Consider the following 13,309-nt stretch of genomic DNA (forward strand, 5'->3'; position numbering starts at 1 on the left):
CCCTGCCCTGTCAAGGGTTGAAACTTTCCATGAATAGAGATCCCAGAACCTATCTGGGCAACCCACTTTAGTACTTAACCACTCCTGCTATGAATGATTTTTTTTTCCTTAGATCTAGTCAAATTTCCTCTCGCTGCAACTTGTGACTGTCATTGTACAACTCTCAGAACACCCAGCTCCATCTTCTCCTTAACCCCTATCTAGGTAGTAAAAGTGGAATTACATTCCTCCTTGTTCTTCTCCATGCTGAAACAAATCTCAGCATTTCCTTGTGCATTGACAACATTCATTCCCTGTTTTGATGGCCCTCAACTTACTCCAGTATGTCAGCACCTTCCTTGTACAAGATGTGGACTCACAAGGGCCCACTTCCCTTGGCCCACTAGTTACCTTCTTGCTCGCACAACCCCCATATGCAGGCATCTTGTTCTTCACATTACATACTTTTCACCACTCACCAACTTATCTAACTGGTTTTCCTCTGATCTATGTGGTATGGTGTAATTTGGCTGCATTTGGGCTAAAAAACAGGTGGGAAGCTCTGTTACATCATTCAAGAAATAAAAGCATGCTCATCTGTTACTTTTGCTCTGCCTCCCTTGATGAGAGGTTTATGAAACAGAAAGGTCTTTACCTGAGCCTTGATGGAGTGTGGAAATGGCATGTACTCTGACCTGAAGCAGAGAAAAGGTGCAAGAAGCATTTTGGACATCGTACTGGAGATTTTTCAAATATGCAAATGTAGCAGTCAAAATCTTACTAATTATTCTACTAAAAAGTAGCTTTAAACCCCTCCACACAGGTTGAATGCTAAATACATCACATGCCTTTAGTGAATATGGAGTTAGGGCACGTTATCCCTGAAAAAAAGTAAAACTTCTCATTGTGTTTATCTAATTTCATCTAATACTCACATCTGGCTATGGTTTGCTACCTGCTCTCTAGCACAGTCCACTTCGTATATCGTCTGCAAATACACTGTCCCCTTCTAAAGATGTCTGAGCACCCCATGGCGCGCTGCTACAGAGTTGTCACTAGATGCAGAGACATGAACACATGCTTGAGAAACGATAGTGAAGCAACGAGCAAAAGGCACACCATATTTTGTCAGCAGGAATGTTACAAAATAGCCACAAGAAAACTCAACCACATTGTTCTAATTTAGGATAGAGTAGATAGGGTCTTATTTTGGAGTATGAAAATGTAATCTATCCCAGTCTCTCTTTCCCCACCACCCTTTTCAAATAACTGCCTGCCCTGTCATCCACATTAAATTAACAGCTAAACACAGTTGACTTCCAACCAGGATGTTACAAGGATTTAGCCTTCCTATGTACACATGCACTTACAAAAGCAATTGTGGTAATGAGACTGAGATCAAAATATTGCTCAGAATCCTTTTAAAATTGAAGGCAGGGAAAAGAAAAGAGGGATTTCTTTATGATTTAAGAAGGATAACTATGATACGTATGATCTAAATAACAAAATTCTAGAAGTTATAGCAGATGTGTTTATCTGCGTTCTTTAGCTTCAAATTTTCCCATTTCACGTAGCTGTCAGCTTGTCTCAGAGCTTTATGGCACTGTATAAAGGAACAATTGCATATCTTCTAAAAACAGAAGATGGTGAGATCTCTTGGACAGTTTGCCCAAAGACTCTATTGTGCCCAAACTCCTATGGGAATACAATTCAGAAAGGTTTATTCAATAAATTAAAAGAAGTACCTCCTACGGGAAGCAAAAGACATAACAGAATGAAAAACATTTCCTGTAGGAGGAATATTTTTAGACTTTTAGAGAGAGAGGCAAATCAAAACTGAACAGAGCACTGCCAACTGGTTTCTCACCACATTACTCTCAGCAGGGTGCAACTCAACTGAAATTACCCTTTAGAGAAAAAAAGAAAAAGCGCTCAAAAACCATCTTGCCCTATTGCAACAGTGGCAGGAAACAAAGGGATAAAACAAATAAAACCTGAAAATAGCAATGGAAAAATTGTATTAGTCTTCCTCTTACAAAATCAGTTATAGATGTTCAGCGGAGGTACAGTCCCATCACTGAAAATCAAATCCAGGAAGCCAGCCCTTTGGAGAAGCATGGCTCTGAGGCAGTGCAAAAGTAATCTTAATCACTCTCAGACATACTTAAAACACACTTAATTTGTTGTTAAAGTCTGTATCATACTCTGTACTTTGAAAATAATTTTGTCCATTTATGAGACAAACTATTTATGAGAACAAAACGACTCATTAACATTTGACTCAGCCAATCCAAATAGGCTACGGTTACAGTAAAGCAGGGATTTTTAGTATGAACTTCAGATTTTTACAGCAAAATAAAGACACATTACCTTCCTTTTTAATGTTTGGCACAGAGGATAACAGAAGACATGCATAACAAGGACAACTAGAAGTCAATAAAAGACAAACCCAACCTGAAAAGGTTGGGGTGCATGGAACAGGAACTCATAAATGAACAAGGGAGAGAAGAGAAAAGCAAGATCTACCAAATGTCCCTGCAGGTTGTCAGTACCCACAGTGAGAGTTTCTGCATGGAACTGAGGGCTCCTATGCACCCTCTCTAAGTGCAATGTCCAAAATTTCTTTTTTGAGCTTAAGTCAAAGAATCCTCATGGAGAAATAATGTAAATCAGAAGGTCTTTACTCTGAGAGGATACGGACAGAGCAAAGAGTAAGATCCAGAAAAGACAGTTCTGGTTTCACAAATGGGGAGGCTGATGCAAGCTGTTCCCATAGCCAGGACTGTGAGGATGATGACCCAGGGATGAGGGCTTTAGGGTGGGAAACTGTATTTACGAGTCACAGACATAGTACCTAACTGACTTAGCTCCAAAAACAAGAACATGTGGGACCCAACATCTGGTTCCAGTCTGACAATGTGGTGAGCGTGAAACACTGGAAGCTCATCAAATCCTTCAAAAACATTCTTAATTCTCCCAGGGATTTAATAACTCCTTGCTGACAACCAGAGTGGAACAGACATGTAACTTGAAATAGCCAGTCTGTACATATGTAGGAAAAGCTGAAATTCAACCAGAAAGCCTCCACATATGTTTCCATTGATATGTGTTATTGCTCCAGGATAAGAATAGATTAAAACATAACAGAAATTATTTCGAATAAATACTACTTAAAAATCTGCATAAAACAACAGACACCCAAGTTTTAAAGAGAGGTGAAGTAGAATTTCTAGGACTGAATGATAACTAAAGGCTTTTCTTCCTACCTGATACTCTGTTCTGACTAGTAAGATTCACACACCAAAAGTAAACCACATACGTGAGTACCCTGTCAGATCAAAGTGTGAGAGCTCAATACCTTGTAATATTGAATGATGAGTCACAATGCTGAATTCCAATGAGGTCTGAATTTTGCCCTTACCTTGTTATTGCCCCCCTTCCAGTTTCCATGAACTGAATGAAATACTTGGCCCCTTCTCCCACCATCCAGACACCTGGTTCAGTTAAAAATCAGTTTAACCCAGGATGTACAAAACCTATGTTATAACACATCAGTTTAATTCCATTGACCCTTACATTCTCAAATACTATGCCACATAGCCAGAAAAGCAAATATCAGTAGCATTATATCATGTTTAATGAAGACTAAGAGAATATTGCCATTATAACCTGCACCTTTGACACTGATAAGATCTAGTTACTACTAGATAAGATCTAGTTCTGCTTGCTCAAAACTTCCTCCTGGTTTCCATTGTGATATTTACATCTGAAAAACAACAACAACAACAACAACAACAAAATGCTTAATACATATACACTTATACCACCACAACACCGCAGAAGAGTGAAGAGAGAACTCTCGAAAAGTTCTCCGCCTGCAAATTGTCTCAGCTGCAGTTCTTGTCATAAAAGAGAAGCTGCAAAACTAAACGTGCCACAGCTCCATCATGAAGTCAAGACAGCAGTCTGGTTTGTTGGTATTTTAAAGGCTGCTCAAAACTACTTTTCAGTCTCATTTCTATTATTTTCACAAGTTCCTTTCCCATTACTTAAGCAATGCATACTTGAGGAGAATTCTGTCTGTCCTAGCTGTCAACTCCCATATTTTCACCAAATGTCTTCAGACATAATTTAGTTAGGAATGGGAAGAGTGCATTTGCCAAATTCAGAAATGTTGAATGTATTTAGTTACTTTGAATGGCATTCCCCTCCATACAAGATCCACAACATTTCTGCCCAACAAATTTTGCATTTATAGAACTCCTACAGCCATTGACTGGGACGGACTTAATCTGAAAGTAATCTGTGCATTTAGTGTTTTAGGGTGTTGTTTGGAAGAAAATAGAGCAGAACAGCTCAGCAGTAAACACCAGCACACAAAGTTTTTTAATTTAAAAACCAAAAACCTTTCAAAATACAGTTCTCTCATATCTCATTATAAAGTCCTTCTTAAAGGCAAAAATGCAAGGTAGCAATTTTGGGGCTAGGGAAGTGTCCAGTTTTTTAAATGTTTGGAGGAAGATCAAAAAAACAAGATGACAGAGAGCCATTTAAACATGTTCCTTGGACAGTTAATTGGGGATCTGCACAGGAATTTATTGAAACCTGTCTTCCATCCATATAGAAAAACATCTCAACTAGGTATCAAGGTGCTTAAGGATAACAGACACAGACCTCACACTTCGGCTACACAACACTCTTCAAAGATTATTATGGCAAAAACACCAACTGGTGCTGTTGGCAATTTAATACATTCCCTGTGATTCCTTCCCAAAGGCAGACAAATTTTCCAACCAATGGGGAAACCATTTTAGAGCATTTCATCATGACAAGCCACACAATAGGCACAGGCAAATGCAGAAGCAACATAGTCAAAAACATGAGGCCATGAGCACAGCAAAGATAAAGCACATAAGACTATGGCAACTGGAGAATCATTAATATGACATTGTCACAAAAGTTAAATGTTGAAGAGGTGTTCTATTAAAATATCTGCATGTATAGTGTTCAATGAGTTTATTGGAGGGCACCGACCTTTAGACAATGTGAGCTATTGCAGCCTTCAGTGGTAGAGTCTTAGCACCAGTTCCAAATGCAGCAGCTTTGCTTTTACACCTGGAAAGCTTTGGCTTAAGTCCTAGTTTGACAAACACACTGTCACATCAACACCACTCCAATGCAATGCCTAGTGAAAACTAGGGAAAGGATGTCTTCACTTACATGTCTCACCTTAGATCTTTTGAAAACGATGCAGAACATATACTTCTATTTCATGTTTCCTTCACGCATCCTAATGAATAGGAGAAAACTGCCTTATTTCTCTCTTTTCTGTAGGTAACATACAAGTTACAGAATATGTATCTATCACTGCTTACAAGTTGAACAGGAGAAGGAAAAATAAATAAAATCTCTCCCTCCTCTAAACTTACAATGAACAGGTTCTGCTCCTGCAAACTTGATTATGAGATCAGCCATTCCTTTCTCTCTCCGGAACAACTTGTCTCACTAACTTCAAAGAAAAATACTCACTTGAAGCACCCAAAGATACATATCTGTATGGAAATGTGACTTCTTGGTTTGCCCAGGTTCTAGAATATTACATTGCCCTTTTTCTCTGAAAGTATTTTTCACGCATGTCCTTCCATCAGCATAGTTTTGAAGCAAGCACTGGCTGTAAAAAAGCAAAAAGAAGTAAGCTAGCCACTCACAGTACCTTGGAAAAAATGGGGTTAAAATTCACTTGCAAAACCCAGTCATGCTCAATGGGAAACTTTGGCAAGCAAGGAGATACAGAAAGAGGGAATCTGAGATCGTCTTCCCAATGGATTTAAACTCTTAAGGTATCAAGCAAGTGAATTTACAGAAGCAAACCTCCCAAGGCACCTATCAGTTGAAACTGGTTTTGTGAGCATTCACTGCTTCCAACAGCCATGCCTCAAACAGAAGTTATAAATTAATTTAGCTAAACAAAAGTTGCTCTAATTTTGCAGACAGGCAACACCAACATCCTTGCGGTTAGCCACAGCCTGGCCAGATGGCAGCTCAGGAGATACCAGGACGACTCCTGGTTTCTCCCCGACAACCTGGTGACGAACCAGGGCAACCTTCCCTCCCACACCAGGGGAAACCCCTCGCTCCATTGTGCTTGACAAAAAGCCTCCATAGGCAAGTAAGCAGGTTGATCGCAGGCTGTGCCAGGAGGAGGAAGAAGCGAGGAAGGGCTGCGCCTACCACCCACAGCAACCCCACGGTGCTGAGCAGCAAGTTGCACACTCAGGATGGTGCCTCCCGCTTCCCAGCAGCCAGGCACGCCAGCGGGAGGGCTGCAGATGCTACCATTATTTTAAGAATACCTCTCCCCTAAAAAAAGCATATTAGCTGGAGATGTTAAAGTTTAATTAGTCAGTAACACGCAGACAATGACAGCAAAATAATCAGGCCACATAAGTAGGTGCGCAGATTTGGTTTATCATAACAAAGAGATTACTCAGATACATGCACACGATTTGCCATATTGGTTATACACATGCTGCGGCTTTCCATTGCCGTCTTTAGGACAGAAAAATAAGCAGAAGAATTAGCACAACTTGAGACTTCACACAGATCTATTCATTTTGAGCTATTTTGGACTTTTCACCCAGTATACATTTTCCAGTCAGTCACTGCAAAATTTTTGCATCTTTAAGTCGTACAGGACTACTCATATACTTAAGCATAAATACATGACTTAATGTTGGCAGAATCAAGGCATTAAGGTACCCCTACACATTTTTACCACCTTTTTCCATTGTATTTAGTTTACTCAGAGAGTCATTTAACTTTATGAAAACACTTAATGAAAGCATAATAGTCATAACATCCTTAATTTTGTAAGTGAAAGTGAATTTTTTTTAGGAAAATGGCTTAAAGGGACAGCTGAGATCTGATGGGAACTGAAGACGAATCATTTTTTCTCCTGTTAAAAATCCCCCTTGGCTTTGCCCTGCTGAAACCACTGGAAACGTTGTCACTGATTTCCACAGATCCAGGAACAGGTTTTTTATTTAAGCAGCTTATACATGAGCAGATAACAGAAAGGGGAAAGAATGCTTGTCAGGAAAGTAAAGCTCTACTAAAAATAATCTTTAAAACTGTAAAATATACTTGTGAATAAAATTACATGTCGATAAAAAAGAGCCAGGTCATTCACCAGAGACACATCTGTCACATTATGCTTCACATCCAAAACTCAGGGGATCCAAGAATATAGGCCTAACACCTTTTTTGCATAAAGCTTTTAGGTGTGACCTGCTGCTGTGCGCTCTAGTATTGCATTAAAAACTATTTATGAACAGCCGCATGAACTGAGTGGCAACCTTTCCCTCCCTAGGCCAGCACACAAGGTTGTGGTACAAAATGCTGAAGTCAAAGAATTACAACAACAACAACAAAAAAAAAAGGTAAATCAAGCAATCCATCCTTCTCCTGGCCTCATATCCAAGCTATTATGGATATTTTGACATCATATACAGAAATCATGGATCAGTTAGCAAAGGAATCCTTGGCGCAGCCTTTAAAATCTGAATAGAGCTGGACCAGGTGCTCCTACCCCTGCAGCCCGGCAGCACTGAGCTGCCCAAGGGCAGGAATGAAGGTAAATAAACAGGTTTTGTAATGGACACTTCCTTTATTCTCCAGCTAATTGGATGAGAATTCTTAAATACTCACACCAAAACCTTCCATGCTTATTGCCAGCTTGCTGTCATCTATTCAGTTGTCTTTCACAGTTGAGCAAAATCATCATTGTGATGTATTTCGTTTTTAAGTCGAAAAAATTGGAACTAGAGATTTCCTGTTGAGAATGCAATAATTTGTATAATGGGACCTTTTAAAGTTACAATATTATAAAAAGTTATTTATTTTCCACCCAATAAACTGTGGTTTTATCACCTCCTCAAGCACACTTGCTTTGCCACAGAGACTAGAAAAATCCTTCACTTTCTAAAAACTGAACAAGTCATTTTTTCAGTAAAGAATAAATAGGAAGCAAGCAACTACACCCTTTATAAACAATCCTGATTTAGAGAATCATAGAATCACATAAATATTTTGGTTGGAAGAGACCCTCAAAATCATTCAGTCCAACCATGAACCTTAATACTGGCACTAAAACATATCCCTAAGAATCTCATCTACATGTATTTTAAACACCTCCAGGGATGGTGACTCCACCACTTCCCTGGGCAGACTGTTCCAATGCCTGACAACCCCTTCCGTGAAGAAATGTTTCCTAATATCAGATCTGAACCTTCCCTGGCACGACTTGAGGCCATTTCCTCTCGTCCTATCACTTGCTACTTGGGAGAAGCAACCAACCCCCTCCATGCTACAACCTCCTTTCAGGTAGTTGCAGGGAGCGATCAGGTCTCCCCTCAGCCTCCTTTTCTCCAGGCTGAACAGCCCCAGTTCCCTCAGCTGCTCCTCATCAGACTTGTGCTCCAGACCCCTCACCAGCTTCGTTGCCCTTCTCTGACCTCTCTCCAGCACCTCAGTGTCTTTCCTGTAGTGAGGGGCCCAAAACTGAACACAGGATTCAAGGTGCAGCCTCACCAGTGCCAAGTACAGGGGACAATCACTTCCCTAGTCCTACTGGCCACACTATTTCTAATACAAGCCAGCGTGCTGTTGGCCTTCTTGGACACTTGGGCACACTGCTGGCTCATTGATAAAGAGATTAAACAGAACCAGCCCCAATACTGAGCCCTGGGGAATACCGCTCACAACTGGCCACCAACTGGATTTGATTCCATTCACCACAACTCTTTGGATCTGACCATCCAGCCAGTTCTTTACCCAGTGAAGAGCACACCTGTCCAAGCCATGAGCAAACAGTTCCTATTGGTTGGGAATGCTGTGGGAAATGGTGTCAAAAACTTTAATAAAGTCTAGGCAGACAACATGCACAGTCTTTCCCTCATCCACTAAGTGGGTCACCTTGTCACAGAAGGAGATCAGGTTGGTCAAGCAGGACCTGCCTTTCATGAACTCATGCTGACTGGGCCTGATCACTTAGTTGCCCTGTATGTGCTGTGTGATGGCACAGAAGTATGCTCCATAATCTTCTCCAGCACTGAGGTCAGACAGACAAGTCTGTGATTTCCTGGATCCTCCTTCCAGCCCTTCTTATAGATGGTTGTCACATTTGCCAACTTCCAGTCAACTGAGACCTCCTCAGAAAGCCACGACTGCTGATAAATAACTGAAAGTGCTTGGTGAGCACTTCCATCAGCTCTCTCAGAACCATTGGGTGGATCCCATCTGGCCCACATAGACTTGTTCACACCTAAGTGGTGTAGCAAGTCACTTACCATTTCCCCTTGGATTATACCCAACATTAGGATTCATGCTTGCAATAAGAGGGAGAATGTGATTAAAATAGTGTATGTGCAGTTTCATTTTAAATATAGATTGAAATCATTTATACATGCCACTGCTGATAGTTATACTAAGTTAATATTTGTGTAATGCTTTGAAAACGGAAACTCTAAACCCAGCAGGCATCGGGATGTATGTCAACTGACATAAAACGCCACACATTCACTTCACAGTGATGACACCGACCTCCCACAGCAGCCCAGCTTCAGGTGCAGCACAACCTGCTCCTACATTGCAGCTCCACCATGACTTCTGGGACAACGACTGTGATAACACTTGTGCCCAACTGAGGGCTCATGGAGAGGGGTGACCTGGCCACCTGCTCAGCTCCAGCAGGGGAACCTAGCACAGAGATGTGGATACTTGTCCTGACAACATTGGGCTCAGACATTTCCAAAATTCTTCTCTTCCAGCAAAATCATACGTTGGTTGTTTGATACGTAAATACGTAAATGTGATTATTTTTTTTTTTTATTGCACTCACACACATCTCAGTTACTCTAAAAATCAGGCCTCACCAACAAGGAAAGATGCCTCCAAAATACAAGATCACACTTTGTTACTGTAAGCACCCATTTCTTAAATCTATGAAAGATACTTACCCAGGTGCAAATAAGTGAACAACAACTTGTCAGAGTACAGTGCTGCAACATCACACTAAACTGCACTGAATCAAACTTAACTATAAATTGCACCACTACACTGCAATCATGTTATTAGTAATATAATACATTCACATGCCCACAAAAAAAAAAAAAAAAAAGTTTGACTGTTTTAAAATGCTACATATACACCAAATGAGGAGAAAAAAGTCATACTTTTGAATTTGCAGACTGAAGATGTGCTATGCTACATGGTTTGACAACATACAGATCTGAAAAAAACACCCCAAGTGTCCGACACCTTTATGTGGATTCAGTGAAAACAGGAAGACCCGCTTAGATCTGCAGATGAGAGACCATGCTTTGAGTCTTGGACTCTATCAGGAAACTCTGCATAGGAAATCTTACATATCTTATACTTTTTGATGTTCCTTATCAAACTTTAAGTGTATAAGCAGCAAACTTAGCTTTAATTAGTGTGAGCATCTAAAGGTCATTACCCGTTGTCTCACTAGAGGCTTTTTGCCATGGACACTGCAACTCCCACAAAGATCTTTCAAATCATGAATTTTTAACAACCTCAAAATTCCAGCATCAAGATAAAATATTGCTAAGAGGAACTTTTGATCGCAGGACTTAATAATAATTCTTTTTTCAAAACTGCTAAAAATCTTCACTGCCTCTTTCAACGTTAGCCAACATCAAGCCTGACTCCACCAAGCAAGCACTGACACTCCATCCCACCTGGCAGAGGTTGACAACTTATATATCACAAACTAACAGGAGGATGCAGGGGCTCATTTGGGGTGAGAGGCAGCCTTTGCCCCTAAAAACTACTTTTGGTAATCTTGTACTGCGATGGTGCTTAGTTTGGCTTTGGATCCCAGATCACCGTGTAAGGTAACGATTTTGCAAGGACTTCCGCATCCCACTGAAACAATGGGGCTGGTTGGTTGACAGATCTAATTAGTATTGGCTATTTATAATAAATAAAAAGGAAAAGGCTGCCCTCTAACCCCAACCCGAAAGCTCCAGGAGGCATTACTAAACAGTTAAGTGGGAAACCTCATTACGATAAACAGAATGGAGAATTTCTTCTAACAAAAAATTACTTATTCTCCCGCTACAAAGGGTTGTGCGTAACCAGCTTGCAGAGCAATCACTATCAAGAAACAATGCCACATTCTTTGAATACATTCATCCACATGGTATGATATCTGCAGCCCAAGATCCACGACATCCAAGTTAAACGAATAAATATTTGCATTGCAAAGTTGGATTTGTCTTGGAATACGATCTCTCCTCATGTGGTTTTGACACATGTGTGTTGTCAAATAAATCATAGCTCACTGGGTGTGCACATTAAAAATAATTTGTCTATCTTGTTAGAAGCCATCGCATACTTCAGTTTACGAGGTGTGAAACTGGGAGGAGAAGGTTTTTACATGCCGGCGACAACTATACACAGAGCCCGTCGAGAGAACACCAAATGCCGCCATGCACCCCTCCAACGCCGCGGTCCCTGCACCCGATGCGAACACCCGTGCCTGTTTCCCACGGCGGCCTCGACGGCACCGCAGCCGCAACCCGGGACGATGCCCGGCCTCCCCGCGGACACTCGCCCACTGCCGAGGGCGACCGCCGGCAGCGACCCAGCGGGGCCGCCCCGTCCCAGCGACGGGCGGCTGCGGTTCTCCGAGGGGCCGCCCCGCTGGGGCGAACGGGGGGACGCCGGTGGCGCGGACCGGGAGCGAGGGCGGCGCGGCGGGTGCCCGTCCCTGGGGGGTGGGCGGGCTCGCCTACCTCGGATTTCCACACGACGTAGGCGGCGGGGCGAGGCTCGGACGGCGAGGGCTGCCCCTTCCTCTGCTGCAGCCAGCGTCGGGGAGAGGAGAAGATACTGTTGGCGGGGCCGGGGGGGCCGCTCAGCGCCGAGGCCGAGGGGGTGCGCGTTAGGAAAGGCAGCTCCCAGCCGGGGCTCCGCTTCCCGCGGGGGCTGTCCTCGTCGAAGAGGGCGCTGCCCGGCGGCGACCGCTCCAGCGGGGTGCTGGGGGTGGAGAAGGAGGCGCCGGGGGACGGCGGAGCCCCCCGAGGACGGCGGTGCTCCCCCGGTGGGCTGCCGGCGGCCCGCGCCCGCGGCGCCCGTCCCGCGCCCTCGCCGTGCTCCCGGCCGCCGCCGATGATGGCGGGGTCGAGGCTGCGCGTCTGGCGGAGCCTCCGCTTGGAGAGGCTCTTGGCGGGGGCAGCGGCGGCCGGGGAGGAGCAGGAGAAGACGCTGTTCAGCAGGCTCTGCGCCGACATCGCGGTGGCCGCTGCCCCGGGCACAGCGGGGACGGCCGGGGGTCCCGGGCTCTCGCTTCCTGTGCCGCTGCGCCCCGCCGCCACGGCGCGGATCCCGGGGTGTCCCCCGCGCCGGGGCTCAGCCCCCGGCGGCACAGCCCGACGGCAGCACCGGGGGATTCATGGCGGTGTTCCGCTTTGGGGCTGCTCCGGGGCTGCCGCCGCCGCGGCCACTTTGCTGGGAAGGCGAGGGAGGGGAAGAAAAAAAAAAAAAAAAGTTACGAGAGAAAAGGGGAGGGAAGGAGGGAAGGAGGCAGCAGCGGAGCTTTTATCTCGGCTCGCCGCAGCCTGCCAGAGTCACTCCCCCCTCGGCCGCGATGCGCAGGGGAGCCGCTCGCCGCCCCCTCCACCCCGTCGGGTCCCCGGGTGACATTGCCCCCCTGCCCCATCTCCCGAGAGGGGAGAGCCAGTCCCGGTGTCGCCCGCACCCCGGGGCGCCCACCTCGGGGGCAACGGGGCTGCGGCTACCGGGCGCTACCCTAGGCGACCCCGACGGGGCGCTGGGGCCGTACGGGCACTGTACGCCTGTGTTTTGGGAAGTAATGGAGCAGCGAGGGACAGGGTTTTCTTTGGAGCGATCGTTACGGAGGCGCAGCCAGGAAAAGGTCCGGTTTGACCCTGCCTCTTCCCAGCTCCTCAGCCCCATCCCGCCGGCGTCTGCTGGTAAGCACCCGGGCCATGCTGAACTGCTGGTTGTGGGACCCCGGTATCTTCCCCGGTCATGTCATGGAGAGCTGGTGCCTTCAGGTAAATCTTATAGCAATAGGCAGGGTGCTCATAGGATACAGCACATGTCTGCAAGGCTACTGGGATCAAGTCTTCAGCAGAGCTCGACCAGCAATTAGGTTCTGGCCTAAGTCTCTCTGTCCATCCTGCACCAATTTGAGAAGATGCTCTTGCATATTTAACCACAATAAACAGTCACTTTGGGGACACACTCTGCTACTTCTGTCTGATAGCTTGTGCAGAACAAC

At 44.6% G+C, this 13,309-nt stretch overlaps 1 protein-coding gene across 1 annotated transcript in view; it reads right to left on the bottom strand.

Moving 5' to 3' along the window:
- ARHGAP6 (Rho GTPase activating protein 6) overlaps positions 1-12,890 on the bottom strand; it is a 337,636-nt gene extending 324,746 nt beyond the window's left edge. Inside the window, exon 1 of the mRNA XM_080350260.1 lies at positions 11,799-12,890. Within this exon, the coding sequence (XP_080206386.1) occupies positions 11,799-12,296 (498 nt within the window). The 5' untranslated portion in view covers positions 12,297-12,890. The remainder of the gene's footprint in view (positions 1-11,798) is intronic.
- Between the last annotated feature and the right edge of the window lie 419 nt (positions 12,891-13,309).

The sequence above is a fragment of the Nesoenas mayeri genome (assembly GCF_963082525.1).
Source record: "Nesoenas mayeri genome assembly, chromosome: 1".
In the NCBI taxonomy this organism is placed as follows: Eukaryota; Metazoa; Chordata; class Aves; order Columbiformes; family Columbidae; genus Nesoenas; species Nesoenas mayeri.